General features: G+C 34.9%; 4 protein-coding genes and 2 non-coding genes across 15 annotated transcripts; 3 read left to right on the top strand and 3 right to left on the bottom strand.

Moving 5' to 3' along the window:
- Positions 1 to 2930: 2930 nt before the first annotated feature.
- Positions 2931 to 4055, bottom strand: LOC104887463 (elicitor-responsive protein 3). The gene is made up of 5 exons (XM_010672095.3): positions 3986 to 4055; positions 3750 to 3815; positions 3528 to 3666; positions 3315 to 3450; positions 2931 to 3062 (listed from the first exon to the last, which is right to left on the bottom strand). The coding sequence occupies exons 1-5, from the start codon at positions 4053 to 4055 to the stop codon at positions 2931 to 2933; spliced, it is 543 nt and encodes a 180-aa protein (XP_010670397.2).
- On the bottom strand, positions 4012 to 8097 carry LOC104887470 (pentatricopeptide repeat-containing protein DOT4, chloroplastic). 3 transcript variants are annotated; one of them, XM_010672103.4, is made up of 2 exons: positions 5909 to 8097; positions 4012 to 4147 (listed from the first exon to the last, which is right to left on the bottom strand). In XM_010672103.4, the coding sequence occupies exon 1, from the start codon at positions 7869 to 7871 to the stop codon at positions 5946 to 5948; it is 1926 nt and encodes a 641-aa protein (XP_010670405.2). In that variant the 5' UTR covers positions 7872 to 8097; the 3' UTR covers positions 4012 to 4147; positions 5909 to 5945. The 3 variants fall into 3 exon arrangements, 2 of the variants coding, with proteins under 2 accessions (XP_010670405.2, XP_048494369.1); XR_008969691.1 differs by having other exon boundaries at positions 4097 to 4147; positions 5409 to 8097; XM_048638412.2 differs by lacking the exon at positions 4012 to 4147 and adding an exon at positions 5409 to 5507.
- A 1633-nt stretch (positions 8098 to 9730) lies between these two features.
- LOC104887477 (gibberellin 20-oxidase-like protein) lies at positions 9731 to 23717 on the top strand. Of its 8 annotated transcripts, none has more exons than XR_008969683.1 (5): positions 9731 to 9840; positions 11079 to 11155; positions 19309 to 19452; positions 19927 to 19984; positions 22780 to 23717. XR_008969683.1 is itself a non-coding variant. In XM_057395347.1 (3 exons), exons 2-3 carry the CDS (start codon positions 11145 to 11147, stop codon positions 14427 to 14429), a joined length of 621 nt encoding a protein of 206 aa, XP_057251330.1. In that variant the 5' UTR covers positions 9731 to 9840; positions 11079 to 11144; the 3' UTR covers positions 14430 to 16633. The 8 variants fall into 8 exon arrangements, 2 of the variants coding, with proteins under 2 accessions (XP_057251330.1, XP_057251328.1); XR_008969686.1 differs by having other exon boundaries at positions 19309 to 19457; XR_008969687.1 differs by lacking the exon at positions 19927 to 19984 and adding an exon at positions 18937 to 19074.
- On the bottom strand, positions 17890 to 22888 carry LOC104890435 (transcription factor EGL1). Its single transcript, XM_048648169.1, has 7 exons — positions 22767 to 22888; positions 21503 to 21757; positions 21308 to 21404; positions 19617 to 19673; positions 18866 to 19498; positions 18076 to 18471; positions 17890 to 17961 (listed from the first exon to the last, which is right to left on the bottom strand). Exons 1-7 carry the CDS (start codon positions 22886 to 22888, stop codon positions 17890 to 17892), a joined length of 1632 nt encoding a protein of 543 aa, XP_048504126.1.
- Positions 23718 to 27337: 3620 nt separating the features above from the next.
- TRNAG-CCC (transfer RNA glycine (anticodon CCC)) lies at positions 27338 to 27408 on the top strand. Its single transcript has one exon. It is a non-coding gene; the product is annotated as a tRNA-Gly (tRNA).
- Positions 27409 to 27410: 2 nt separating this feature from the next.
- Positions 27411 to 27482, top strand: TRNAK-UUU (transfer RNA lysine (anticodon UUU)). Its single transcript has one exon. It is a non-coding gene; the product is annotated as a tRNA-Lys (tRNA).
- The last annotated feature ends 47 nt before the right edge of the window (positions 27483 to 27529 follow it).

The raw sequence follows: 27529 nt of genomic DNA, 5'->3' as shown, positions 1-27529 counted from the left end.
GCATAAGGGGGATACCCGTACCCGAAGTATGGAGCAGGAGGGTGAGCAGGCTGAGACAGGTGGCCACGCCCGCGGCCGTGAGTTCTGCCGCCACGCCCGCGGCCGGTTTTGCTGCCATGACGACCACCACGGTGGCCGGAAAAATGATGAGATGAAGTAGGGGGCTCGGAGGGAAGAGCAGGTTCAGCAGCAACGAGCACAGCACTCGAGGGAGACCCGGTTTTTTTAGAAGAGGTCCGGCGAGTTTCCTCTAACGCCACCATGGACCGAGCATGTTGGAACGAAGGTAAAGGCTGGGATTGCTGGATGAAGGTCGCGACGGTGTCATACTCCTCCGTAAGACCCGCCACGAGTTGTAAAACCAACCGTTCCTCAGAGACAGGATGGCCGAGACATGAAAGTTGGTCGGCGACGGATTTCAAGGACTGGCAGAAAGCAGTAGAAGAAGAAAAATCCTGCATTTTAATTGTCCCGAATTGATTTTCTAGATGAACAATTCGAGTACCTTTGTTATCTTGGAAAAGGTCACGTAATTTTGCCCAAGCCACCATAGCAGTAGCCTTTTCATCAAGAATAGCAAGAATGAGGTCCTCGTGAATGGTGCCATAGATCCAGGTAAGGACGATGGAGTCAAGTCGGCTCCATAAATCGTCAGTAACATCAGGAGGGCGGGTGATTGTGGAATCGATGTGATCCAAGACTTGATACACCCGGGCCGTGTTGCGAAAAAGAGTGGCCCAAGTATTATACTGGGGTTTTTCCATGGTGAGAGTGATAGGTATAGCCTTTTGGTAGGAGACATGGATGGCAGGATGATAGGTAGAAGAGGAGGAGGGGGTAGCAGCGTCCGTGCCGCCGTCGGTAGGCATGGAGGACGAGTGACAGAAAGGGGACGAGAGAGAGAGAGAAGGAAAAAAAAAAAATAGGGTGGCTAGGGTTAGGCTCTGATTACCATGTCAGACCATGATAATCTCCCTTGGGAAGCTCATTCTATTCATTAACAATATATATCAAGTACAAGCTAGGGTTTACAAGGGATATTTAAGGAAATAAATATACATAGAGAATATTTACATATTTACATTCTAACAGTTTGGTTGGCAAAAGAGTGTGAAACTATTTTTCCTTGGGGTAAAATTACTCTCCCAATGATGGAAAACCATTATCCTTTCAAAATGAAAGGAAAACTGCTTTCCTTATCTCTCTTGTATACTTTTCTCTCTACCTCCTTACTCTCCCGTTTATTTTCCTTGCATGAAACCAAACAACGGAAAACTAATTTTGGAATTGTGTTTTCCATTGTAAATTGTTTTCCATGAAAATTATTTACACTGAAAATATTTTACGCCCTACCAAACGCAGCCTAAGCTGCAAAAGTGATACAATCATAGCGAGTTATTTTGCATCATCTCATATTATTTAGCTTGATATCATGTAGGATTTTACTAGAATTATATCTATATATTTTTTCAATACATGATCAACCTTCATAATTTCATTAATGTATAGTAAAGATACTTATGGTAAAAAAATATGTGACAATATTTTGAAAGCTGCAAAAGTCATATGAAAAAATAAAAAGATAAATGGACCATGAGCTAAGGATTATGTCATGATTCATGGTAAAGTTAGAATGATATGATATAATGATATCAATGTTGATTATTGTTAGGATTCTAGATTGGACATATATTAAGTATAGGATTGTTATTTGAAATCTATAATGAAATACGATTTTGTTTTAGGTTGTGTAAATATATTCTATGGATGAATGAGGAGGGTGACGGAAATTGATACAAATTTAACAATTATGCATGTTTTTCCCTCCAAAAACTATATTAATATATATAAAAAATATAATACCCATAACCCATGTATATCATGGGCCATCCATCGATTCGATAATAAAGAAAAACTCATTAGAAGAAGAGGTCGTGAGGAAGACGTGCATCCCATGAATTAGTGCAGTTTTTGTGTACTCCATTGTGTGATAATAGACACAACATGATTCTTTGTATTACTCTTTAATTATAGTAAATAATGTTGACCTCAAGGATACAGTTATTTTATTATAGAAAAACGACTTTATTGTTTATTAGGAGTTGGAAGATACTAGGTAGAGGTGATCATGGGCCGGGCCGGGTTCAGACCGGGCTTTAAAAATTGCCCGTTAGTCGGCCGGATCGAATTTTGTATCCAAAGCCCGTTATTTCGGGCCAAAATGAGTGGGGTTTTCGGGTCTAAAAAATAGACTAAAAAGTCATTTTTGGCTTGCCCAAAACCCGACACAAAGCAAAAAAAGGGATCGGCCCGATCGTGGGCCAAAAAATTCTGCCCAAAACCCGCCCAAAATTCGGGCCGGGCTTAGTTGATCAGCTCTAAATTACAAAGGTTGGAGCTCGCCTAAATTTTCAATCAAAGGCAAATATGTAAGTGAGTATCAGACTCGACTATCTGGTAGCCTATCTAGGCAGTTCAACGCTTCATACACTAGCAATATGTCGTGGCACTTGTATTTGAGGGTCTCGACTGTCTAGAGTATAGGCACAGTATCAATCCTAACGACAAGTATTGCCATACACTGATACTACACATCCATGTTTTGCTGTTGGAATTTGAAGAAGCTAGCAAGATTGAAATGCACACTTTTTATTTATAATCTGCAAGACTGCAACTGTTGTATAGGAAAAATAGTCTATTTCTTAAGAAAACCAGAAATATGGATCACAATCCTTTCCAGTCTTACTAATACAATAGATATTTTTTGTTCCTCCTCTTGCAATCCAGTGACGGGAGAAAATCCCTTTCTCCGAAAAATAATGCATTCGGATCGAATGAGATGCATATGTTCTTGCCATCTCCTACATGCCTAAATTTTCTACTAGTAGCTTGAGCCTTTGTTAGCTTCAGTACTTGTCTCATGTCTGGCTTCAATATTGGCCATATGGAAAAACTATTCTCCACCACGAAATTCGCAAAATTCTGAACAAACTCTTGTAAAAATGATGCCCTGCTTCCATAACCTGCACAGCCTCTTCTTTAGTCTCTTTGTGGCCATCTTTCTGCATGCAAGCAATCCTTGATCAACAAAGGATGATTGACAAAGTGCTAAACTTGAGAAAATCAAATTGAAAAACAAAGGCGGAAATTTAAGTTCCGTGTAGAAAAAAGCTAAATGGAGAACATGTTCACTTGTGAACAATCGAGAGAATCGATATGGGGCCCACACCAGTGATTTACTAGATTGCCCCCCTCACATGTTCACTAGTGAAATTTTCTCCATTTACTACCACTCTTTTGTGAGAATTCCTTACATTAACTCTAAAATTTAGCCCAATCTTAATTTCGCCTTTGTATGTGGTATCCTCAAGCACCACATTATATGGAGTAGGATGTATTTCGATGTGTCCTCTATCATTCCCTTCTGCAATAATCCCACCAAGAAAAATCCTGCAGCATAGGAAAGAAACTGAAAACATAAGATTTTAACACACAAATGAACTTGATTGTTTAAGATTTGACATTACATAGCACGCCCAACAAATTCTGCATCTTCAAAAGATTCATGGTCCATTATACTGATTTCAAGATGGGTCAGATTCTTCAATTCAGAAGATGGGAGCTCAAACTCAAACTTCTGGTTCCAAAATGCTTTATGGTGATAGCCTGCAGTTTTCAGCCTTGAGTTACCACAAATCCACAATAATCAACAATGATCGAGTAATGGCTCGAATAATTTTAATAAGCACCTTTAGTAGTTTTGCTCCTCCTGACTTCGGTGCCACATTGTACCAGCACATAGTAGGCTGATTTACCTAAGAGCAGACAATCATCATATCACAACAATTAAACAAGTATCCAAATAAGATCACCATACTTCTCGAAAGTTGAAGATAACTTTTATTCAACCATAAAGATTCATAGTATAAATTTCATGCTTGTAACACCCCCCCTCCCCCCAAAAAAATAGAGAGAGAAGTCTAACCAAAGAAATTTTTTCGTCTGATGCCTTGCGCATTTACAACAAGTACTTCAAGAATACCACCAGTTTCCATTGTGACAAAAAATCTGGGCAGCAAAAGAGTTGGAGACTTTGCTAGAAAACATCTTAAGAAAATTTATGATCTTCATAACTTCAGAAGGAAACCTAAAGAAAGAGAATTAATTGAGCAATAAAACTCTAATTTAGTATCAATTTAGTCGAAACATAACAAACTTGATAATTAACATGTTATTTACTGAGGGTAATAAGTAACTTGATAAAGGATTGGAGATTTTTGCTAGAATATATCCTAAGAAAATTTATGATCTTCATAAATTCAGAAAGAAACCTAAAGAAAGAGAATTTATTGAGCAATAAAACTCTAATTTAGTAACAATTGAGTTGAAAGTTTGATACTTGAAACATAACAAACTTGATAATTAACATAATATTTACTAAGGGTTATAAGTAACATTAACAGTTATACTACTTATTATACTAGATGAAAAAACAAAGAGGAAAACATGATGCATGAAAACAATAATGAATTCTCCTCCTTTGCCACATCTTAAGAATGACAAGATTGCAGAACAAGGTAAAAAATTCTTTCCCTGTCAAAAAAGGTAAAATGGTCCTTTCAAAAGATAGAATTGTCAAAGATTTGTAATACTAGAAAGCACTTGCCAAAGCTTCACCATACAAAGGAACTTGTACAGAGTGATTTAAAGGTTCAGATTATAGTCAGCAATTCATGTTGCAAAGTAAACCTACTATTATGAGGAATGTAAGTATATGATCTTTCTCATCATTGCAGAATGCAGTCTTTTCCAGAACAGGCTGTATGCTTTTCAAAGGTCAAGGCTAAGATTTTTTATCGAAAATAACCTCGATATGGCTTTGGGGGTTTGTCATAGTAGTAAAGTAGAGTCTTAACAAACTATGATTCATGTAGAGTAAGGCCATGACATGGACAAAGGCGATTCAAACAACTTCTTGGCAAACCCTTGTATGCAATCCAAGATCAATTCCTATTTCCACAGCATCATCTTAGTCCCAAACTCCAATACACAAAAGGACATACAAATGAAGGGGGAGGGGATAAGGATGTCGGTCATCCTTCATACTTATCAACATTGCCAATACTGACCCACCAATCAGGGTCTTCATCCCAATAAGACGGGGTAGCGTAGCTACATAAGTCAAGTCTGTCTCCAATGGTCATCTACATAGATTCTCTGCCTCCAAAAACATCAAAATAAAGCATAATAACCATTTCGGGGCTATATGAAGACATCTTCAAATTAGTAGATGACAATTGTCATCAGTACGCATCATACTAACGTCAGCAAAAGCACAAGGCACAATCCAAAATGCATAGGCTATATGACTACATGAGCAATGGGCCAATTGTATAGAGAATACATACATCTTTAATTTCGTCAAGTACTGGAGGCTCAGCAGGATTTATATCTTTACAAACTGTGAGTCTGTCATCTTCTTTCTTGAAAGTACAAAACTAACAGCACTAATCAACAGGCAGAATAGTTGTTCAAGAGAGTTGCTAAGAAAAGGAAAGAAAATTTAATGTCTTCCATCAATCATGACCCAGAAAGAAAAGTATATATATTTTTTTTTTGACAATGGGTAAAACAATATTAAAGCTACGTGGAGGAGGTTTTCCCTATTCTTGCCTTCTTGGCTAGATTATGGGCTAATATAACTTCCTCTCTTTTGACTTTGATACAGGAAAAAAACTGAAAACTGTTAGCTGTTTGTTTTATTTCTAGGATGATAGAGGTAATGCTTTTGTCTATCATGTCTCCTTGCTGGAGTGCTCTGACGACTTCCAGGTTGTCTGTTTTTATGATAATGGAAAGAAAAGTATATTAATGCTTCTAGTTCCACAATATGAGTAAGTGGATTTACCTCCTCTGAAACACATCCAGTAGCATGTGAATGACATTCAGAAAGTGCTATATCCTGTCATTTTTGCGATTCCTTTCTCATCTATCAATTTTCTTACCTTCTCAACATCATTCCATCTACCTTCTTCTGCATACATGTTTGACAAAACTACATAATAGCTCGTATTTTTTGGATCTAACCTAATAAGTTGTTGAACAACAAGCTCTGCTACATCAATTGATCCATGAGTTGATTTACATCCAGCAAGAAGAGATCCCCAAATCCTCTTATCAGGTTCCACTTGCATATTGTAGACAAAATCAACAGCTTCTTCGACATTTCCTTGACGGCTAAGCAAGTCAACCATGCAAGCATAATGTGCAATCTTTGGCACAATTCCATACTTGTCTTGCATGCAATTGAACCAGTACCATCCTTCATCTTCTAACCCACAATGGCTGCAGGATGACAGGACTGATACAAAAACCACATCATTGGGCTTTACTCCAGAAGCCAACATGTTCAAGAAAATTTCTAAAGCCTCGTTTGCAAAACCATTTAATCCATACCCATTAATCATTGAACTCCAAATAATCAGATCTTTGATATGATGTTCATCGAATAGAGCTCTTCCTTGCTTTATTCTTCCAAACTTACAATATAAATCAATTAAAGCTGAAATTAAGAATGAGTTAGGCAAGTAACCAGCTTTAGTTACATACCCATGAATGCTTTCACCAAACTCTTGAGTGCCTGATGAAGAACAAGCTTGTAACAAACTGACAAATGTTATCTCATTAGGCTTCTCGCTTGTTAATTGCATATGCTTAAATGTATCTAGAGCCTCGCTGGTGTACCCACTTTGAGCATATGCAGATATCATTGCAGTCCAAGCAATAAGATCCTTTGGATGAAGCTGATCAAACAAAAGCTGAGATGGGTGCACTTCACCAAATTTTGCATACATTTGCAAAAGAGCTGTTCCAACAGAAACAGATTCTGCCAATCCAGATTTTAAACTATAGCAATGCAACCCGAGTCCAAATGCGAACTCTTCTGAATCTGATGTTGCCCCAATCACATCACAGAGAATGCCACAATCAATCTCAGAGCAAGACTGGTGCATTCCAGCAAAGATAACTAATGCTTTTCCTGGGTTTCCGGTCTCAATACATCCACGAATCATTGTCTTCCAAGTGACTACATCCTTCCTTGCAACTCGAGCAAAAACTCTAGCAGCATACATAAAACCCCCACATTTTGCATACATGTCTATGAGTGAATTTTGGATGTAAATAACATAATGAAACGACGTTTTTAGAGCAAACCCATGCACTTGTTTTCCCAAGGCCAGAGAATCAAGCTTAGCACAAGCTGGCAAAACATTCACAATGCTCACAAAATTAGGTACTATGCCTTCACATATCATGTTCCTGAACACCTCAATAGCCCCCATAAATTCACCACTTTTAACACATATTGAAACCATGGCACTCCACATAACCAAATCCTTCATGGGCATATCAGAGAAAAGCTTCCATGCAAAGGGTAAATGCATATTACCATAAACACCAATCAAAGCAGTCAAAACTCGAATTTCTGATCCAAATCCCATCTTAATCATTAATCCATGAACAACGAACGCGGGGGTTTTAAATCTTAATGCACTAATAGACCTTAAAACAGTTACTAATGTGACATGATTGGGTCTTTGTTCACTCAAAAGCATCAGTTTGAACTTAGCAATGGCATCTTTAGGGCGGTTTTGTTTCACTAAACCAGAAATTATTGAGGTCCAATACACCACTTCTTTGTATTCACCATAATTTTCAATTGGGTCTTTTAAAAAAGAATTCGTGTGGTATACTTTACTGCAGCAAAAGCTACATAGTGGAGTTTGGATGAAAATTCTTCTGTTGGTAATTTGGTCGAACAGGTTGTGTGCATTCCTAGAAATAAAACTGAAATACATGAGATGTCGCATTGCAGTAATTTGTAGATGATTGGGATTTAAAAGCAGGGAATTTGTGGAAAGATAGAGGATATGAAGGGAGACTGAGGAAGATTCATTTGAAGGGGAAAAAAGGCGGCAACTCTTAACTGCAAATTGTTGCACTTCGACCTATTTTTTACTTGAACAGATCCAAAACTGGTGAAGATTTAGTGCCATGGAATGGGTTGACTGACTAACCATGTAAATTTTGATACTTGAGGTTAGTACTGTCAGTTTGGTTGAAAATCGATGTTAACTTGCAAATTATTAATCAATTGAATTGATTCATAATTAAAAAGTTAATTCGAATTAGGATTTCCGTATTCTTCCCTTATTCTCGAGCACCTAACTTTTAAAAAAATGTGTTATAGGCAAATTTGTTAAAAAGAACCTTTTAAAAGTAATTTTTGCAAAAAAAAACCTTTTAAAACATTTTTTGCAGCAAAAAACCACAAATTCAATTTTTTTGCAAGATGAAACCTATTTGCATTTTGCGATGTGGTTTTTGAGATACATATAGATGGTGCAGTTAATAGAAATATGTTAAAGGAAGATAAAAAGGTCACCCCTATGCATCTCAAAAACCATATCGGAAAATGGAATAGGTTTCATCGTGCAAGAAAAATTAAATTTGTGATTTTTTTTTTGTACAATAAATGTTTTAAAATGTTTTTTTTTTCCACAAAATTGAACTTTTAAAAGTTTTTTTGGCAAAATTTCCTTTGTTATATCTGAGTTCCTCTGGTTTTTTTTTTTCATTGCAACATTTGCACTTTTATATAACTTTGACCAATTTTAACTTCGGTTATGTATTTGTAAAAAATATGCAAACGATATTTCGGTTATGTATTGGTAAAATATATGCAAACGATATTTCGATTATGTATTTGTAAAAATTATGCAGAGATATTAAAAAACTATATATTGAGACGTATAAAATAATATCTCATATGACTATGTATTATCCTTGTATATAGATCATCGTAGACAGTCAAAGTATGAAACTAACATAACGAAAAAAATCCAACTATGGTAAACCCAAAAGTACAATTTTTTTTAGGGTGATGTTATATGTGGCCCTTAGGGCTACATATAAGTATTAAATACATTTCTTTAAATGGAAACAGTTTAAGAATTAAAGACACAATTTCACATCAACTGAGGTAATAAATGCTTGATTCAATATTTTATATCCATTTTAAGCACCTTATACATAGCCCTAAGGAATATGTATATCATTTTCCAATTTTTTAACCTAAATATTCAATAACAATTATAAATAACATAAATAATAAAATAATAAAATTACCGGAAAAAATAGAATATAACTCATCTTTTTAAAATTTTGATTTCATAATTGTCGTAGTCATGATGTTATTTGAGCGAAACAATTAACCCGATAAGAAAAAGTAAGCATAGACCAAAATCTCTTACCTTCATTTTCAATCCTAAGTTTTGTAAAAATTAAATTGTTAGTACGACATACATATTTATTTTTTACATTAATAAATACTTTATACAAATTCGAATATTAGTATTAATATTAATATGTAGTCGCACGCATACGAGCTAGTTTTTACATAAACATAGACGGTTTATATTAATAATTTGTAATCATTTTTATTTATGATACAAAATATTACGTAAATGACAAGCACCAAAAGTAAAAGTAGCAAAACATTGAAAATGTCATTTGGCCTCAAATACATATTACTAAAGTCTTAACCATTAGACTAAGTATATATAGTATTATTATCATAAAGTATTATATTAATAAATAAAAATTTTTCTTACTCGGGCCTAATCCGGACCTAATAAATAGTTTTAATTTAATTCAACCACAAGAGTTTAGAGTTTTAGACGTTTCCTTGCTTTTGTTCAAGATGCGACATAAACGTTAGATAATTTAGATTGATAGCGAAATATGGAGGAAATCGATTTCTACCGCCATTTCTGCAAGGTAATCGTGATCGCACGAGTGCCTTTGAAAGTTGGGGTGAAAATGACGTCTATATTCTTTTTCTGTCTATTTTTTCTTATTAGATATTGATATTAATTTTATCGTAAATTCAAAATTTTAACTTTTTTAGTTGATGGTGAAAATCATGCACCTTTGTTTGTTACTGAATTTTAGGGCATTAATTTGTGGACTGTTTATGAATAATTGTAAACTTGATTACTGTTTGGTTCGTATGTTCTGCTTCAATTTGCAACCTTGATTGAACAAAAATTGTGTTTTGAAGTTGATGTTTATGGAGTAAAACACCCTTCTAAAGATGGAAAATTTAATAGTAGTTTTTTAGTTTCTAGATCATCACCTTGTAATTGTTTTTATAATATAGTTGGTGAATTATTTTAATCTGCTTGGTAAGCCAATTTGGCTGTTCTAGCATATTTGGTGGCCTTTACATTATTTATGTCCAATTGATTTGAGTGGATATTGGGTCATATGACTTTTTTTTAGATCGGTAAGGAGAAGTGCCATACGGGACAAGAACCTCTTGGAGATTAATCCGGCCTAGCTACACATAGGCAAGGTTCCTTGGGAGTGGAGGGAAGGATAAGGGAATCCCACCCCTAAAGTGTCTCTAGCGGGGTTTGATCCACGACCTCAAGGTTGTGAGATACAAACTTTACCACTAAACCTAGTATTATTTGGTTTAGAGGTGGTGACTTGGGCACTAGAATCGAATATGGTACAACCGTACATATCGTATAGTGAGTTTTGGCAATTTCCCAAATGCTCATATATTTTTGACCCAAGTCGAAATGTTCAATTTTCAGTTTCATTGTTGGAGTGTCGAGTAACTGACATGAGCAAAAATAAAAATGAAGAGTCCGTTTGATATAGCTTCTGAAGCATTAGGGTTTGGGTATATGATGTGCTCTGTTTGGGACAGACTGATAGGCAAGAAATGCAATTAGAATGACTGATGATGTTTCCATGCAATTTTTAAGTTGTTGAAAACATTCCCTTTAGCCGAACCATTCTGTTGGGATTGAGGCTTGAGCTTTAATGTTATTGATAATCTGCTAAAATGCTTACTCTGATGTGAATATGAAAATTTAACTTTATGACCTTGCTCTATGCTACTATTGTCAATTACAAATTTACAATGCCTTGGTAGTGCAAAATGCTGTCATTTTTTGCGACCACCAACACATCTTGCACCTGAATAAACGTTTTGTGTCTTTCAGGTTGCTGCAGTGAATAGTTCATGAGATGGGACTCGGAAGCCTAGACAACTACTTGATTGTGATGAAATGACAATATTGTAAGTTGTGACTCTGCTCTTAGCTTTATGACATAATTATGATTAGAGATTGGATATTCATACTTCTATAGTCATGGTAGATTAACTTTATTATCAGACTATGTACTTCTACAATCATAGATGTATGCAGCGACATATATTTTTGTGGATTAAGCAGTTCCTTTCACATGCTTAAGAATAACTTTAAATACGTTTATACATGATTCTGAAGTAAATGATTGTTGATATTAGGATGACAGAGCTTAGAGATGGCCCTATAAAAATAGGATGTGGTTTCCATACGACGCTACCTATTGGGAGTCTAGAGGACTGGATTATGTCTATTTGGTGAGGAAAAATACTCTTATTCTACAAAATGAAGTTCCCCTTCTTGGGTAATCAACGACTTCTCCTGCTTACAACCGGCATAATTTATGGCAAGTCATGAGAATCCCAAATTCCAATCGATTAATTATAAGTCACCACAGTATATTCATAGCTACAACAGTTAAGAGTTTTACCATGCTTCTTAATTTAGTAAGCTGCTATGAGTTTGTCTGAATATCAGTGAGGTGCTCTTAGTTTATTTTTAAAATTGAGAAGGATATACTGAGTGGGTTGAAGATTTGAATCAGATAATGAATTGATAAGGTCTATGACAGATTGTTTTTCAGTTATAAGATTTATCCAAAATCTATGACTAATCTAGGCAAGTACTACAGAATATTATAAACACGGAATCGTTTTCTTTTACACCAATGTGATACAAGTGAGAACGTTATTCTGTTCAGTGGGATTCGAGGAAGCTAAGTTAGATATTACTAACAATTTTATGTCTTTTTCCATGGCTTGACTCAGTTCTTATGTGCCGGCATTAGAAATATTCAATTAAAGAGAAGATAATGTCATAATGACCTTTGTAAGCTTTGAGACAACTGGACAAAGCTGTGTATGGGGATAGATTTGAAGATTAGATACGAGTTAGTTTTAAGATGTTGAACCTTTATAATTCACTTAATTTGAGCAGAGATTAAGATACAACATATGTATAAATGAAGGTGGACACTCATGTCCCTTTGTAAATCACCCGTCTCCACAATCTTAAAAGTCGCCTCATATCCTCTCAATATTCACCCATCTACATAAAGATCACTCTTCAGAGTTACCTCATATCCTCTCAATATTCTCCCGTCTTAGTTTTAAATTATGGCTTAGTTCATGATGACTTGTATTAAATGAACCTTTAGTATTATATTATATGACTGAGGATCTCCTAGGATTACTTTCCTACACATTTTATTACAATTTATTTCTGTCAAGCCATGCTGAGGTCATAATAGATACACATAGACTTTGGAAAAATCTGATATGATAGGATGAAATCTGATATGTCCACCAGGCATCAGGGGAGTTTGTATATATGGAAAATGAACTTATGAAGCCAAAATATAGATCATTGTGATTTAGAAAATATTAATGATGAATTAATTATAGATGGGATGATATAAATTGATAGAACATAGTCTTCTACTCCCTTCGTCCCTATCTGTATTCACCATTTCCTTTTAAGGGATCTTCCTCTATGTGTGCTCCTAACGAATTTGGCTACATGGTCTACCCATTTTACTATCTCATCTACTACATATTGTCCTACGACTGTACTTTTTCATCAACTCCATTGAACCAAATACTAAAACCCATGTAAACTCCTATGGGGTATACAAGTAAGGACATAGGGATTACTCTTTATCATTAGCCTTTTCCCGGTTTTACATTTTACCTTCACAATACGACAAAGCTGACATAGTGCTGCTATTCTGTTGCTTCACTAGCAAGTCGTACAATTTTTTTATTTTCTTATGACTATGTCCTATAACAAAGGAAACTTTTCTTTAACTATGGAGTCAAACATACAATAACATTTAAGTGACTAAATGAAAGTAAGTCGGAAGACTTTTTAAGGTTTTATTTTAATTGAAGTTGCTGCATAAGATGATATAATGACCTAGTCCTAATAGTCAATTTTCAATCATCCTATGGAGCTGCATAGAATACTAATCATCAAGAAGCTCATATGTGAATGGGAATTGATCACTGCTCATAAGCCGAAAAAGACTATAATATATACTATATATAGACATTCTTTCTGCCTTGTAATCTAACCTTCCAACTGTATCTCTGAAGAGAAGACATAATTAGTTGGCAGCCAAGCCTTTTGTCTTCAATTTCCCATAATAGAATGTCCCAATCCCAGAGTTCTTTAAAGCTTTCAATCTTGGACCTCTCCAAGACACCAAATCCATCTTCTTTGTCCTCTCTTTTGGAAGCCTGCAAAGAATGGGGATTCTTTCAGATTATAAATCATGGAATATCAGAAGAACTTTACAGCAACTTATGCTCGTTTTCGAGACAAATTTTCAGCCTTCCCTCTGATACAAAACTCAAGCTCGGTCCTACATCGTCTGTTAAGAGTTATACTCCTCGGTTTATAGCTTCTCCGTACTATGAGGGTCTTCGAGTTTTAGGACCAGATTTCTTTTCCTCTGCTGAATGCTCTGGGAAAATTCTTTTTAACCAGAAAAGTAATGAATTCAGGTAATCGTTTTCATATATAATATACAGCTCCATAGTTTCATTTTGTTTCCTTTATTTTTTCACATGTATATCATAAGTTTATTATGACAGTGAGGTGGTTCAAGAGTATGGAGTCATAATGACAAATTTATCCAGGAGGATTATAGAGGTTATATTGATGAGCTTGGGGGATGGATTTGAGAAGAAATTCTATGAAACGGAATTCAGGAAATGTTATGGCTATTTAAGGATTATAAATTACACCCAACCAGGACCAACTCAGGAAGAAGTTGAAGGACTCGGGAAGCACACTGATATGTGCTGTATGACGATCTTGTATCCTGACGATGTCAGCAGTCTTCAGGTAAGATCTAAGGAGGGAAAGTGGATGGATATAGAACCTGTCAAGGGTAGTATTGTGTTGAACATAGGTGACATGTTGGAAGCTTGGAGTAATGGAATCCTGAGGTCATCTGAGCATAGAGTCATGTTAAGGAAACCAAGAGATCGTCTTTCGATGGCTTTCTTTTGGACCTTTGAAGATGACAAGGTGATCTTTGCACCCAAAGAGTTGGTGGGGGGAGGACCTCAAAAGAAAAGAGTTTTCAAGCCATTTGTCTGCTCGGACTACGTCCGTTTCAGGGAGTTTGATGACAAAGAGAAGTATGACAAAGTGGGGAATTCTGTTAGAGATTTCGCAGGGATAGGAGCTGAAATGTAAATGATCATATGAACAAACCACAACCATTAAAACTTTTTTATAGTAAGATCAGAAAGAAGATGTTTCCTCGTCTAATGTATATTGTATAGTTAGTAGTACTACCGTTATATGTATCATGACTAATTGTTGGTATCTTTTGGATATTTGATATAGTGGATCCCATGTGACTTAGACTTGGGTGTTATGTCGGATATGGGTACGTATCGAACCAGACTCGGCTATTTAATGAAATCTTTCTGTGATTTTGGCCCAAAATGAAACGTCCAAGTGTCCATACCTATGTCGGAGTGTGAGGACGCTACATGGGTTGTTAAGATAATATGAAGAGTGCGAGTAACATAGGTGTGTTCTAACTGCGATCCATGATTGCTTGCAAATAATTATTCAACTACCTTTTGTTTTCTTTTTTGGTTCTTCTGTTGTAGAAGAGAAAGACAGATCACGACAAAGTAAGGTTTAGTTAATGGGCAACTTGGAAGTCTTTGACTTTGTTGCTTCTTTTAAAGGGAATACTTATGCCGTTATGCGTTGTAGTTCCTTTCACAATGAAATAAATATAAAAGTACTATTTGGTTTTTGTGCATGATTATTTTGTGCAAATGCTAATTGTTAATTCTGGTCTTACATATATGCTTACATCAACATGAAATGTTACAGCCCTGACTGCAACTCTGCAAGTCACACGAAGACATGAATTATAAAACCTGAGCAAGTTGTTCAAATTACAATGTTTGTCATTCTGCTACATGCTCACTTATGCATAAGTTACTCATTTTATTCTTTTTGGTCCATCCCATTTCATTTGCTCTTCATATCTCATACTGTAATTTTATCCTTTTTTTTTTTAATGGTAGGATTATGGCGCACCTGATCCACCCACCTTTTCTTTCTAATTTTTTTTACATTTTGTAAAAAACCGTTGACCTTGTCTGGTAAGTTTTTGTGAGTTGACTGTTAGCCGGTTTACTTGGCTGGTTTGACCTGGATGGTACTAAAGGGAGTTTGAGTCAGTGGTTAGCATTAGCTTATTAAAAGATGTTTGGTAAATACGTACTAGCTGTTAGCTATTTATATGTTAAATAAATAAACAACTTGAAAGAAAAAGGGACAGAGGGAGTATAAATGTTGCTTCTATTACATTATGGAAGCCCAGAAAAACAATTCACCTACTTGGAATGCTCTTTTGCAAAATTATGTTAAAATAAGTCCTCAAGTTATTTTTGACCAGAAGGTGTATATAAGGCTAGACAATTACTGTGGCTGTGACCCGTAATTTAAGGAGCATAATTTCAGAAACAGTTTGCCTTGTCTAAACTCCTCGCGGCAGAATTTATAATAGTATAGATATAGTGTGCACTGAAGTTGCTACCACACCAAAACATGTGATAATAAAGTAATAAACTATAAAACTTACCTGGCCGCAATTAGTTAGTTAATTTTTCCCCAGTTGCTTACTAGGCTTGGCTTGTAAGTACAAGCTATGTTTGTCTAGGGTTAATTAAGGGCTTCGTTGACTTAACATGCTCATGTATTTGAATCTTTATTGTTGCTTATAAGGTTAGTTTTTTTTTCCCCTCATCGTTCTACGCTCTCGTATGGATCGACATGGAATCTGTTATTCATAGAAATTGTTTATATGTATAAACAGTTAGATTAATACTATATGCTCGAAGCTAAGCTATGAAGTTCTAGATTAAACTATAGTTGTAGCATTAGTCAAAAGAAGCAATGGTTCCACTTTTAAATTCCTTAGACATATAGGATACAGCTGGGCTATGACTTATCTGAAAGATTTAAAACTATCCTCTATTCCTCCTTTCTCTTTCTTGAAGAGCATATAAGATTGTTGCTTGAGTAAACTTAAGGCCAATTAGAAGTTTCTTCCTCCTTGATTGGTTCCTTGTGCTGAAATCTTATAGTTATATACACCTAGTGTGTAGCATTTTTTTCAACAGTCAACAGACTAACCTTAATGCGCCAAATTGAAACGCAATAAAAATGTTAGAAATGTCGCCTTTGAGTAGTTTGTTCCTTTAGAATTTGAAATTGATTGGAACGACACAAGTCTGTCTCATCATTAGCCCATAATATATAACCAGGCTTATAATTTAGATGAGACATTAAGACAAAAGGTTAGACTTGTTTGATCTTTTTCGTTCACAACTTTTTCTATAGGGGAAGTCGACTGACCATCTTTTTTCGCAAAATCCAGGAAGAGGACAATGGCATTTGATTACTCCTTCCGTTCAAAAATAAGAGTCACATAAACTATTTTGGGACCTCTTATGAAAAATGTCACTTTCAAAAGGTATGTTATAATAAATTTCCTGAAATTCACATTCTTAAATTGAGTGACGGAGATTGGACAACTATGATAAAGGATTTATTGGTAAAATCATGTTAAATCCTTAATTTTATGAATGCGGAACAATGTGACTATAGGGATTAGTTCATAGTAAACTATGTATTTCGACTTTGCTGAAAACAGACAACATTATGTTCATGAATTTACTCATGATCAATTTTGCTCTAGTATGACTCAACTAGCTTACAATTTTGTACTGTATAAATTCTGTTTTTTCCTCTATTAAAAAGCTGTAGGCATTTTCTGCTTTTGTTAGAATGTTAGCTAATAGATATACAGCTCATTTGAGTTGTTTTGGGAGAGTCAACATAGCTGAGTTCATGAATCAATGCTTTGACCATTGATATTTTGTGACTTTTCTTAGGCTGGAAGTAGATTTTGAGTAAGAAGCATACATCATCTATATTTCAGCAAATTATATGAGTATATGATGCAAGGATCTTAAGATAGGTGAAAAGATACCATATTGATGAAAAACCTCTTTCAGGTAGGATTCTTCAGCAGATATAGGGACTTGTAAAAACTATTATCTTTAATAAATTGATGTCCTATTAAAATTTCTTGTTAATTGTTGCTATTCAAGTTTGAACAACATTCTACTCTTAAGTATGTAGAACTATATTATATAGAGGTGTAACAAGATATGTAGGTTCCACAGTATTTCTTTAGAGTGAGTTTGAACTTGAAAGTTTTACCCCAAGCCTGTCTGATAACTTGCTGTTTCATTAAGTTATTTTCAATTATTAAGCTGCTTCAGCTGATTTTTCGACAGTTTAACCTTAAAACCAGCTGCTTGTCTCCTTATGCTTCAATAACTTTAAGCCCTTGTTATATGCTGCCTTTTTCTCTTTTGTTTGGTTGCAATTTATTGCTAGGTGGACTATTGGAGTAATTTAAGCAACTTAAATTATTACTCCCTTTGTTCTTCTTAGCACCACCTAATTACTGTAGTATACAAGTGTCAGAAAGGGATAGATGTCCAAGTCTTGTGTAGTATACAAATTTCAAAAGGATAGTACAATTATATTGGTGTGAAATGGAGTTTTGAGATCGAGTGGCAGAACATGGATACATTCAAAGTTATCAAGTTTCATTTCAAAACATGCCGATAGTTCCTTTAAGGGCTTGTTTGATCATTCCCTCTGATGTAAATGCTGCTCTCTGAAACTGTAATCAAGGAAACAACTTCAGCATTCATGAAATCCCCAAACGTTTATCTAAAGTATGATATGCATGAATATGTCAGCATGTCACGTATTTATTTAGGTAATTGACACAAACCTTAGATTTGAGGAACACGGAGAGAGTACCATCAAGTGTTGATGACTGAATTGTGTGTGTATCCAAGTTAAGTTTGCTCAGTGTTTCCATAATATCAATCAACAGAAATTCTCTCCAAGGACAACTGAGTGTGATAAGAACCTCATGCTCTACTATGCTTACTTCCATATCTACATCTAATGGCTGCAGAATCTCCATTTGATTAGCCTTATGTAAATCTGGGTCTGTTTCATTGTTCTCAGAAGCCTTGCTCTTGTTATAGCTGTCAGATGTCTGTTCTAACATATTCAAGTTTTTTGCTACATTTGTTCTTTTCAAGTCTAGGCTACTTTCTAGCTCATCAACTCCAGCCAGATATTCTACTGTATGATCAGTTAGGATTATTGCTTCATCTGTCTGAAATATCATTCATAATGGATCAGTTTGTAAGTAAACATAATTCAAAAAAATTGAGAAGAATAATAATTCATGTTTGTTTGTCCATTTTTCTATTTTTGGCCAAAAACAGACCCTTTTTTTTTTGGCTATTTCCAATAGCTACCCGTAGTTGAAGTCTTATATTTAACCAACCACTCATTACGTTCCGCTAGGGATCTACCACAGTACCACCTTGTTTTCACTTTCCCATTAATAAAATGACGAGCAATGAGGGAATTAAACTTTTCTGAACTTATTTTTCCTTATATAAATGAAAATAAGGTGAGGGGAACAGATCCTAAGTATCCCTTGGCCACTTCCTGTTGTTTGTTGGCGATTCTATAAGATATAGATGCAAAAAGTGGTGAATTACCTCAGTGATTGAAGGAATCGTTGACTCATGAACTGTATACAGTTGATTCTCTCTTTTTTCATCCCATTCAGAGAGCGGTATATTGGCTGTGGCTTCCTGAGAAGCAAAATCCTGCATATATACATCATAAGCTTCTGAACTCAAAGGATAATCTTTGTTTCCATCATCCTTGACACTACTTGAGGTGCTGCTATAAGCATCCGTTAAAGGTGCTCTAAATAAAACCTTCTTTAGAACACTCTGTGATTCCTGCATTGTGCAATCATCAACTGTAAGTTCTTTCATCCATGGCACAAAGCTGGATGTGCAACCATAAACAGGTGCCTCTTCATGGTGGCACGAGTCATTTGAGCAATCATCTGGAGAATCTATGTTGAAATCTTCAAGAATGCTTAGGTATAAATTATTTTCAATTTCCTGATCAAACTTCATTTGTTCTGCAGAATGAGGAAGAGTTGACAAAGGTGATACATCCACCACCGTGCTCTCATTCTTATTGATATTAGCATCTCTACTGTCCTTGTCAGAATCTGCAGTGTGTGGAACAGATGACGCTTTTGGGGAGCAAACGGACTTTCTGAGTTCTGGTAAGGTAGTCTTGATCTGTTGAATGAGATTTATGTCCTCAATTACCTTGCATGAAAAGCAATAGTGAAGGAAAAGATTTCAGAAATTAGTGATGGTGGCTGTGTAGAATTTTTTAACTTGGATATTGTTAACAGTAGCTCCACAGAATCACTACAGAGTTTACCAGGTCTGTCATCCCTAGCTCCATCACACCTCCCAAGTGTGGAAAACATATTACTGTCTGCAAACAAATAAGAGAGTTATTTTTAGATTTTTAGTAATTCAAGCTATAGTGTCACGGCTGTTAAGACAAAAGCCAGCTAAGGCAAATGATACCTTATATGGAATGCTAAAAAAGTTAAAATAGAAGCATGTAGACAAAGTTAAAGTGTGCAACATATGGTTTTTGTCCATGACGTGTCTTGAATCATGTCTGACAGAATTTCATGTTTGTTGTTTCAACAACTTTTACGTGAAAATTTATATGTCCACAGTTCTCTGAGAAAGGCATGGATATCGATAGCTAATCACAGCATGATCTTAACTCTTAAGGTAGGGAATATTCCGCTGTTTTTCAACAAATATTTGTAACTTACTCAAAATTATGTGTAAATGTATAAGATATTGACACAGCGTCACATGAGGGGAAAAAAAATTATTTCAGGGGGCTGGGGGAATTGCCTCACGTAATGCTGTGTCAATATCTTTTACACGAGGCAATTGAGCAATGCTGCAAATGACTATTAAATCTGCATAAAAGGAAATCCGTTTTGTTTCCTGATCCTTGATAGTGATGGTGAAACCTGATAAGGTTACTGAGTAGTATATATGTCTCTGGTAAAGATTAAAGTTTGCTGATACAATTGATATTTTGAAAGAGATTACATGTTGAAAGAGATATTTTGAAAGAGATTGCTTAAATTTATGAATGCTGCATGTTGTTTGAACTATATCAGAAAAGTAAGGGTAGGAGATGGACATACATGAGGAGTTTCATCTTATTTTGTGGATCTAATTAGAATTTAAGTGTAATGTATTTGAGTGTCTGATATCACATTGGGTACTTCAAATTGAAATGATATTCCGGATAACATATACTATGAGTCTATGAGAACAGAAATTGAAACTCTAAAGATCTGTTTGGTATGAATGGCAGTTGTTCAGTATTTGGTTTTAAGATATTTGTAGAAGGCATATGATATAGAAGAACGTCCCAGTTTCTGTCCGTTATAAACTTTTAGTGTTTATATGCCAACACCACTATGCTACCACATACTGCTCCTATATGCCCGTATATGCAAAAACCAAAGTAGTATGTATACAAAGAAAGAAGAATATGCATTATGCAAGGACTAAGATAGTAGAGTTGAGGTGGTGGAGTAGTGGCATCACTTCCACCTTGTATCTCTGAGGTCAATTTCCATTATCCCCCTTAAGTGATCCCCCTTCTTCTTACCTTTCAAAAAAAAAAAAGACTAAAATAGTGTATGGAAATAATATGCTTTCCTAACATGATTTGTTTTATTTACACTATGCCACTGTTATTAATAAACCAGGCAAAACCCTATGGTGTAGATTCTATATAATTAGTTATACACTTACTAATCATGTTTGTTATAAATCTTGACAACATAATATTTTCTATTTTTCAGGAAAACTGAAATTCGAAAACAAAAAATGCTAAACAAGCCTGAATGTGATTGATCTATATAAGCTAGGAGAAAAGACCATACCTGAATAGATGCGCTCTTTAGGGAGCCAAATTCATTTTAGATGGACCAAAAATGGAGATGAGTGAAACAAGTTAGATTCCTTTAGTAGTTTGGTATAAAATTTATGCACATGAAATAGATTCTTAATGTCCCCTGATCCAACCTTTGCCAGCAAAGAGCGAGAAAACACTTTGCTATCAGCAGACTGAGCGTCATATAGCCAGATATGTTGCCCGGTCTCCAATGCTTGTCCCGGCAAACTGATCAACAGTTTATAGTTTTGAGTTGTGACTTTATATTTTATAATTGTGAACATAATAATAAATATACAATTTTGTAGGTAGGATATAACTGATACCTTTGACCAACTTTGAATTTGAAGGACATGCTAACCAAGTAATACCATTCTAGATCAGATAGATCTTCCAGAGATAGTGTAACTGAGAGTTTCTTGGTCCCTTGCTCGAATTCGCCTTCTAAAAGAGCCTCGTAAAGCTTTCTCAACTGCTCACTTCTCTCTGAACCTAGTTTTTCGGTGTCAACATCAGTAGTTTGAACGGCTCTTCTCGTCTTAATGTGTCCATTATAGTAGCCTTCACTCCATTCCAGTACCCTGCAAAGGAAAAATAAAATTTCTCATGCAGCAGTTGAGACAATCCTAGGCCATTAGGGTTGTGGAAGAGGTTAAAATGAACTTTAGTGTTACTAGATGATTACTACTATGTAGTTGTTTGGCGGAAGTAGAATACTTGGAGTTTGGTATACTTCAACTATGTTGCTCGGACTCTTCATTTTACCTCAAGTACCCGTGTCGGATCCTCGACACTCGAACATGGGTGGGACACTTGGACACTTTGTTTTGGGCTAAAAAATAGAAAAAATTCCAAAAAATAGCCGAGTCGGACACTTGGACACGTACCCGTGTCGGACATGGGTACCCGAGTCTGAGCAACATAGTACCTCAACATAGGAAGATCGCATTTGTCAACAACAGTTTTTTACACTTCGTAGAATGTGTAAACATCTTAAAATTGCAAATTTGAAGGAAATGTAATACGTTGAACACGAATAACCACTACATAAAAAAATTTATTTAAAATTCTGTACATGAATGAATGTACTTTTTGTATCCTTTGCTAGTGTATTAAGTCATGAGAAAATAGTGCTTGAAGATAAATACTTCCTCCATTTTCTTTCTAGATGCAATGTAAGAGGGATACCCAAATATTTTAGGAGACTTATGTGATAGAAAAGAGTTGAATAAGGTTAATCTATGACGAGAGGAGGAGAGAAGTCTGTATAGCAAAAAGGTATATTGTTGCAACTAATTTAAACCATCTAAATAAGAAAGTGTTTACAACTATATAAAATCTGGAGAAAGTATATATGTTACACTTCCAAACCTTAAAGATTAATCTAGTTCATTGTTGTTTTGATTAGTTTATTTAATGAAGAATCTGATCTTGTAAGAACTTGCTAGTTTCTGTTTTCCATTTCTACACTAATATTAGACGTTAAATGTACTCTTTGCGCATCTCATCTCACAAGCCAGATTCCCTTGCCTTTATTCTTTTACATTTTGGAGGGCAAGGGCGATTCTAAGAAAGGTTATATATGTGTACCCTTGTTCTGCAGTTGACAATGACCAGAAGACTCCATAGCTCCACCCGATGCTTCTAACTGCAAGAGCTAGCTGCTGCTTCATCGAATTCTCTGGTTGTATTTCTTCATCTTGGGTGGTCATCTTCTTTTATATTCCCCTTTATATTTAGCTATTTCCGAATATAAGTTTTAACTGCAAAATCCAAACTTTCATCACAGTATATGAAGGAATGAAAAAACTCGAGAAAGATTTCGAAAAAAGTAACATACAATAATCTATCTAGTTTATGTTTTTTTTTTTTATAGGGAAGAAACTTTCTTTTGTATGCGATATTATGTACAAGGAAAGAAGACGGAGAAAGTCGAGAGAAAGAAACCGTGTTGTTGGTGTACTTTCTGTTGTTAGGATGCTCATGAAGCTTACTATTTATAGTGAAAGAACCCGAAATCTTTCACCTTGTGCTTATTTGTGGCTTCTTATATACTCTCAATAGTCTCTTGAGACTGAAGAGATGCAATTTTCACACTGTGCTTGTGCTTTTGGCCTTTGCTCCTTTGCGTGATATTTGACTTCTACAAATGTAGTGGGAAAAGTTTTCTACTTGAAGAAACGGCAACAAGACTTCCGCCAAGAATCGGGAAATAGGTTCGATCTCGGTACCTGTTGAATAGAATGTACAACTGCTTGTCTGCTTATATATAGTGCACTCAAAAGCACATTGCAGGGACATTGGTACATGCATCTTCAAGAATAAGAAGAGAAATTGCCTACAAGTTCACAATGTTAGAAACAATCATTTCAAGGGTCAAAAATTTCAGTTATCAACGACGTCAACTTACCTTGAGATCAAATTTTCTTATTGAAAGTTTTAATGTACAGCAAGTTCATTGATGTAACTTGCAAGGTCATGCACACATTTCAACTTCAGTAAGAGGTCCATTAGTGAATGTAAAATGAGTTTCATAGTCAATAGTTTTGAACTCATAAATGAGTGGAGAATGAATTAATAATAGTATTAAAGGTGCATGGATGAGTTTCAGAAAAAATGTGTCTATTTTCAGTTATAATAGATACTTGTTTATGTAGCTCAATCAGTCATTGAAGTTAAGTAGTGGCGATATAAATAGGAGTAACTCTTTAAGCTTATGAAATCTTCTTCAATGGAACTACTCAAGTGAGGTTGTGCATGTAATCTCAATACTCTTCCTTATACGTGAATTGACTATGATCTGCGAGCTTTATTTCAAGTTTGATTTCATAAATCTTTAAACGAGTTTTACCTATCAAGTGATAAGAGTTTGTACATCTTAATACATAAATTCAAATGCGATCTTGTTATAACATCAATGGACAATATTAGGGGTATTAACTTTTTTAGGAGTGTATTCATCATATATTCAAGTGTATCATGTGCATGGTACACTTTAAGGCTAGTTTTGCTCATTTGCTTATTTAGAGCTTTACCTATTATTTCTTCCATCTCATAATATAGTGCTTGTTTCTTTTTTACACGATCTTCAAGATGTAACTTTGACCTTTAATATCTTCATTTCTGTATTAATGAAAAAATATAAAAATTTGATATTATGAAACTACACATCAAGACGAATCTAACAAGATCTCACATGAATATTTTTTTTATATATACCAATGAGAATATTCGGTCAAAGATTTTAAACTTTGACCCACCAAAAATGAAGTAGGCACTATATTATGGGGCGGAAGGAGTACTCCCTCCGTCCCAAATTAGTTGCTACATTTGTTTTTTCACAGTTTACGAGATGCAACTTCAAACACCAATATTCTGAATTACATATATGAAAAAATTATAAAAATTATATATTTGAAAAATACAAATTGGGACGAATCAAATAAGATCCAACATGACTATGTTTTTTCTTATGTATATGGAGTAAAAGATAGTCAAAGTTATGACGTGAATAGTGCCTACGGTCAAAATGTAGCAACTAATTTGGGACGGAGGGAGTATGTGATAATACTCGTTTGGAGGTTTCAAATGAGCAATGAGTAAAAAAAATAGTCTTAGGTGTACCATGAGCATGGTATACTCGGTTTAGAGGTGATCAACATGGGTTCGATTCGAAACTGTAGTCGGGTCCCGACCTGACCTAATTTTTTGGGCAAAAATCTGGACCACGGGTAACATAAAATATTAAAAACTAGACTAATTTTTGGTTCGGTTCGAAAACCCCCATGATCCGCCCCGAATTAGCAAATTTTGGTGCGAGAATTTCGATCCAGGACTTGGTTCGAAACGGGCCACTTTTTTTGGCCAAAGCCCGGCCCGGTGCATGATCACCTCTAAACTGGGTGTATGATAAAATTCCCCCTTTTTTTAGCTTATTAAGTGATTTCGTTCTCTCATTTCCCACAATGTAAAACAACTCACATTATCAGGATCATTTATGAGATCTCAGTATTTCTTATATCTATCTTTTTGCATATTGAAGTCAGCTTTTTTGTTTTTCAACTAAGATTAGGAGTTCAACTTGATTAAGTAAGATCAATAATTTATCTTTATAAGGATTATATTAATAACTTTAGGATCTCTAATTTGGTCAAAGGTTTACATCTCTATCACCATTCTACTTTGAGGCATCTTCAATAAGAAAGGGAAAACGTGAACTGTAATATGATGAACTAACTTTCTCATCATTGTTAGTGTCGTTGTGAGTATCACCTAGCAATATTGATGATGTTCCTTGGTATCTTGGATAATTTGTTATTATAGCTTCCAATCTTTGACTTTTAAGCACAAGAAAATAGTCAATTTATCTTCGGGTCATTTTCACACTAAAGGCTATAGAAATAAGTCATATTCACAAAGTTGTTAGGTGAAGTTGCATGCATGCAAAACCCTTCCAATTAAAGTAAGAGACTTTCTCTCATCAGTTTTTACATACAATGTTCACAACTTGTTTTCTAATGAGCTATGCATGATTTTATACCTAAATCAGTACATATATACGTCCGTAAGATAATAATCATATGCGCGATGAACATAAATGACTAGATTATAAACATAAAGACCAATACCAATGAACATATATCAACAGAGATGTACATGTGTTCATTTGGCTTGTTAGTCATGTACATTTGTCTTGTTAATGTTAGCCATGTACATTTCACATTTGTCTTGTTAGCTATGTACATATGCATACCATATTTTTATTACATACAAACGTGTCCATCATTTAAGCTTTGAATTTTATGACAAAGTTGTCTTTCATTCGTGGAAGAATTTATAATACATGGTCATCGACTTACCATAAGTAACTACCAATTGAAATTGTTGCAGATCCACTCAGAATCCTTTTGATGTTATGGGAACATCAACCCCTCTCATACAACATACGAAATGGATTTAGAGGAATCAAGTGGAAAGCGATTGTAAAGAAATTATTGTATGGTGATAATTATATTACTTAGTGTAAATTCACAATGTTCCAAGTTTTGGTGCACATGCATTCACAATTTCACATGAATCTCTCTTTTCGTATTTAGTCTCAAACTTATGTTATATATATTCTTTATGTTTTTCTAAAATAGTTATACTTTGAATTTTGTATATTCACATGCTTAACTTTGATCATCACATTCGTAATTTATACATCGGAATCATGTGTAATTTTGTCAAAATTCGTTTCATTATGTATTTTTCAAATTTCAACTCGGTGTAATTATGTATTTTCCAAATATCAACACCGTGCAATTATGTATTTTCCAAACATTAAAAACATATGTCCACGCATAAGGGAGATTTCGTAATAAGGAAAAAATATAGGGTATATAAACGAAAATGCATAGCTAGGGAAAATAGTATGTATATAATTATCTGAGTAAAGAACAAATTGATTCACTACAAGCTCATCAATAACAACTAAAAAGGTTATCGTTGAAATAGAGTCATTACACATAAGCTCAAAAGACTTTTTAAAAAGGATTTATAATCTAACCCTCCATTCATTTGTTGTTAGTTGTTCCATTTTAACTTATAATAAGTGTGTTGGTCTGAGCGTTACCTTTTTTCTTCTTCATAATTGATATATATTTATCCACTCTTTTAAAAATTAATTTTACAAAAATCTAACATTTAATTTACTTTATGTTTGCAATGAATATATAACATTATGGAGATTTATGAAACACTAAAAACAGTTGGTTGAGATGTTAAGGACAAACTTCTCTTTGCAAAAGGTTGCATGTTCAAATCTAGTGACAACAATATTTATTTTGTAAAATGAAATAACGATCTAGATGGTACATAAGATCATGTGGCCAAGGTACGTGATGCATATATAGTGAATAGTGTTACGTGGCACCATTCCTTTGAAGGAACGCCTTTTAATATATTAGCATAGATACTATTTACATATTTTACTTTGATAATTTTTTTTTACTAATATATAGTAGCAGTAGTATATATAATGACCATGAAATATGTTTAGTATCTGTTTTATCTCAATATGACCATTATGTTCTTAAAATAATATTAACTATTTCAACTATTATTGGAAGACAATATAAAGTATAGATAAATAAAAATGATTTAGAAGGTAAAGCAAGAAGGCGCATCTAGTGTAGTGGTATCATAGTACCCTCCCACGGTACTGACCGGGGTTCGATTCCCCGGATGCGCAAAGCCGTCTTAGCTCAGTGGTAGAGCGCGTGGCTTTTAACCACGTGGTCGTGGGTTCGATCCCCACAGACGGCGCTTTTTTTTTGTTACTTTTTTAATACTCAAAACACTTTTTCGATTTT

This window comes from Beta vulgaris, chromosome 1 (genome assembly GCF_026745355.1).
Source record: "Beta vulgaris subsp. vulgaris cultivar EL10 chromosome 1, EL10.2, whole genome shotgun sequence".
Lineage (NCBI taxonomy): Eukaryota > Viridiplantae > Streptophyta > Magnoliopsida > Caryophyllales > Amaranthaceae > Beta > Beta vulgaris.
This window is presented reverse-complemented; position numbering and strand designations above follow the sequence as displayed.

What these genes read in the sequence shown, in the direction of transcription:
- LOC104887463 (XM_010672095.3), bottom strand. Translation starts at nt 4,055, where the DNA reads ATGGAAACTGGTGGTATTCTTGAAGTACTTGTTGTAAATGCGCAAGGC. An exon ending in GAGGAGCAAAACTACTAAAG is followed by an intron (nt 3,667 to 3,749) that starts GTGCTTATTAAA and finishes TGAAAACTGCAG; the next exon opens with GCTATCACCATAAAGCATTT. An exon ending in GGCTAAATTTTAGAGTTAAT is followed by an intron (nt 3,063 to 3,314) that starts GTAAGGAATTCT and finishes GCTTGCATGCAG; the next exon opens with AAAGATGGCCACAAAGAGAC.
- LOC104890435 (XM_048648169.1), bottom strand. Translation starts at nt 22,888, where the DNA reads ATGACCACCCAAGATGAAGAAATACAACCAGAGAATTCGATGAAGCAG. An exon ending in CTCGCTCTTTGCTGGCAAAG is followed by an intron (nt 19,674 to 21,307) that starts GTTGGATCAGGG and finishes ATTTGTTTGCAG; the next exon opens with ACAGTAATATGTTTTCCACA. An exon ending in AGCTAGGGATGACAGACCTG is followed by an intron (nt 19,499 to 19,616) that starts GTAAACTCTGTA and finishes TTTTCATGCAAG; the next exon opens with GTAATTGAGGACATAAATCT.
- LOC104887470 (XM_010672103.4), bottom strand. Translation starts at nt 7,871, where the DNA reads ATGCGACATCTCATGTATTTCAGTTTTATTTCTAGGAATGCACACAAC.
- LOC104887477 (XM_057395345.1), top strand. Translation starts at nt 13,374, where the DNA reads ATGTCCCAATCCCAGAGTTCTTTAAAGCTTTCAATCTTGGACCTCTCC. An exon ending in CAGAAAAGTAATGAATTCAG is followed by an intron (nt 13,730 to 13,819) that starts GTAATCGTTTTC and finishes TTATTATGACAG; the next exon opens with TGAGGTGGTTCAAGAGTATG.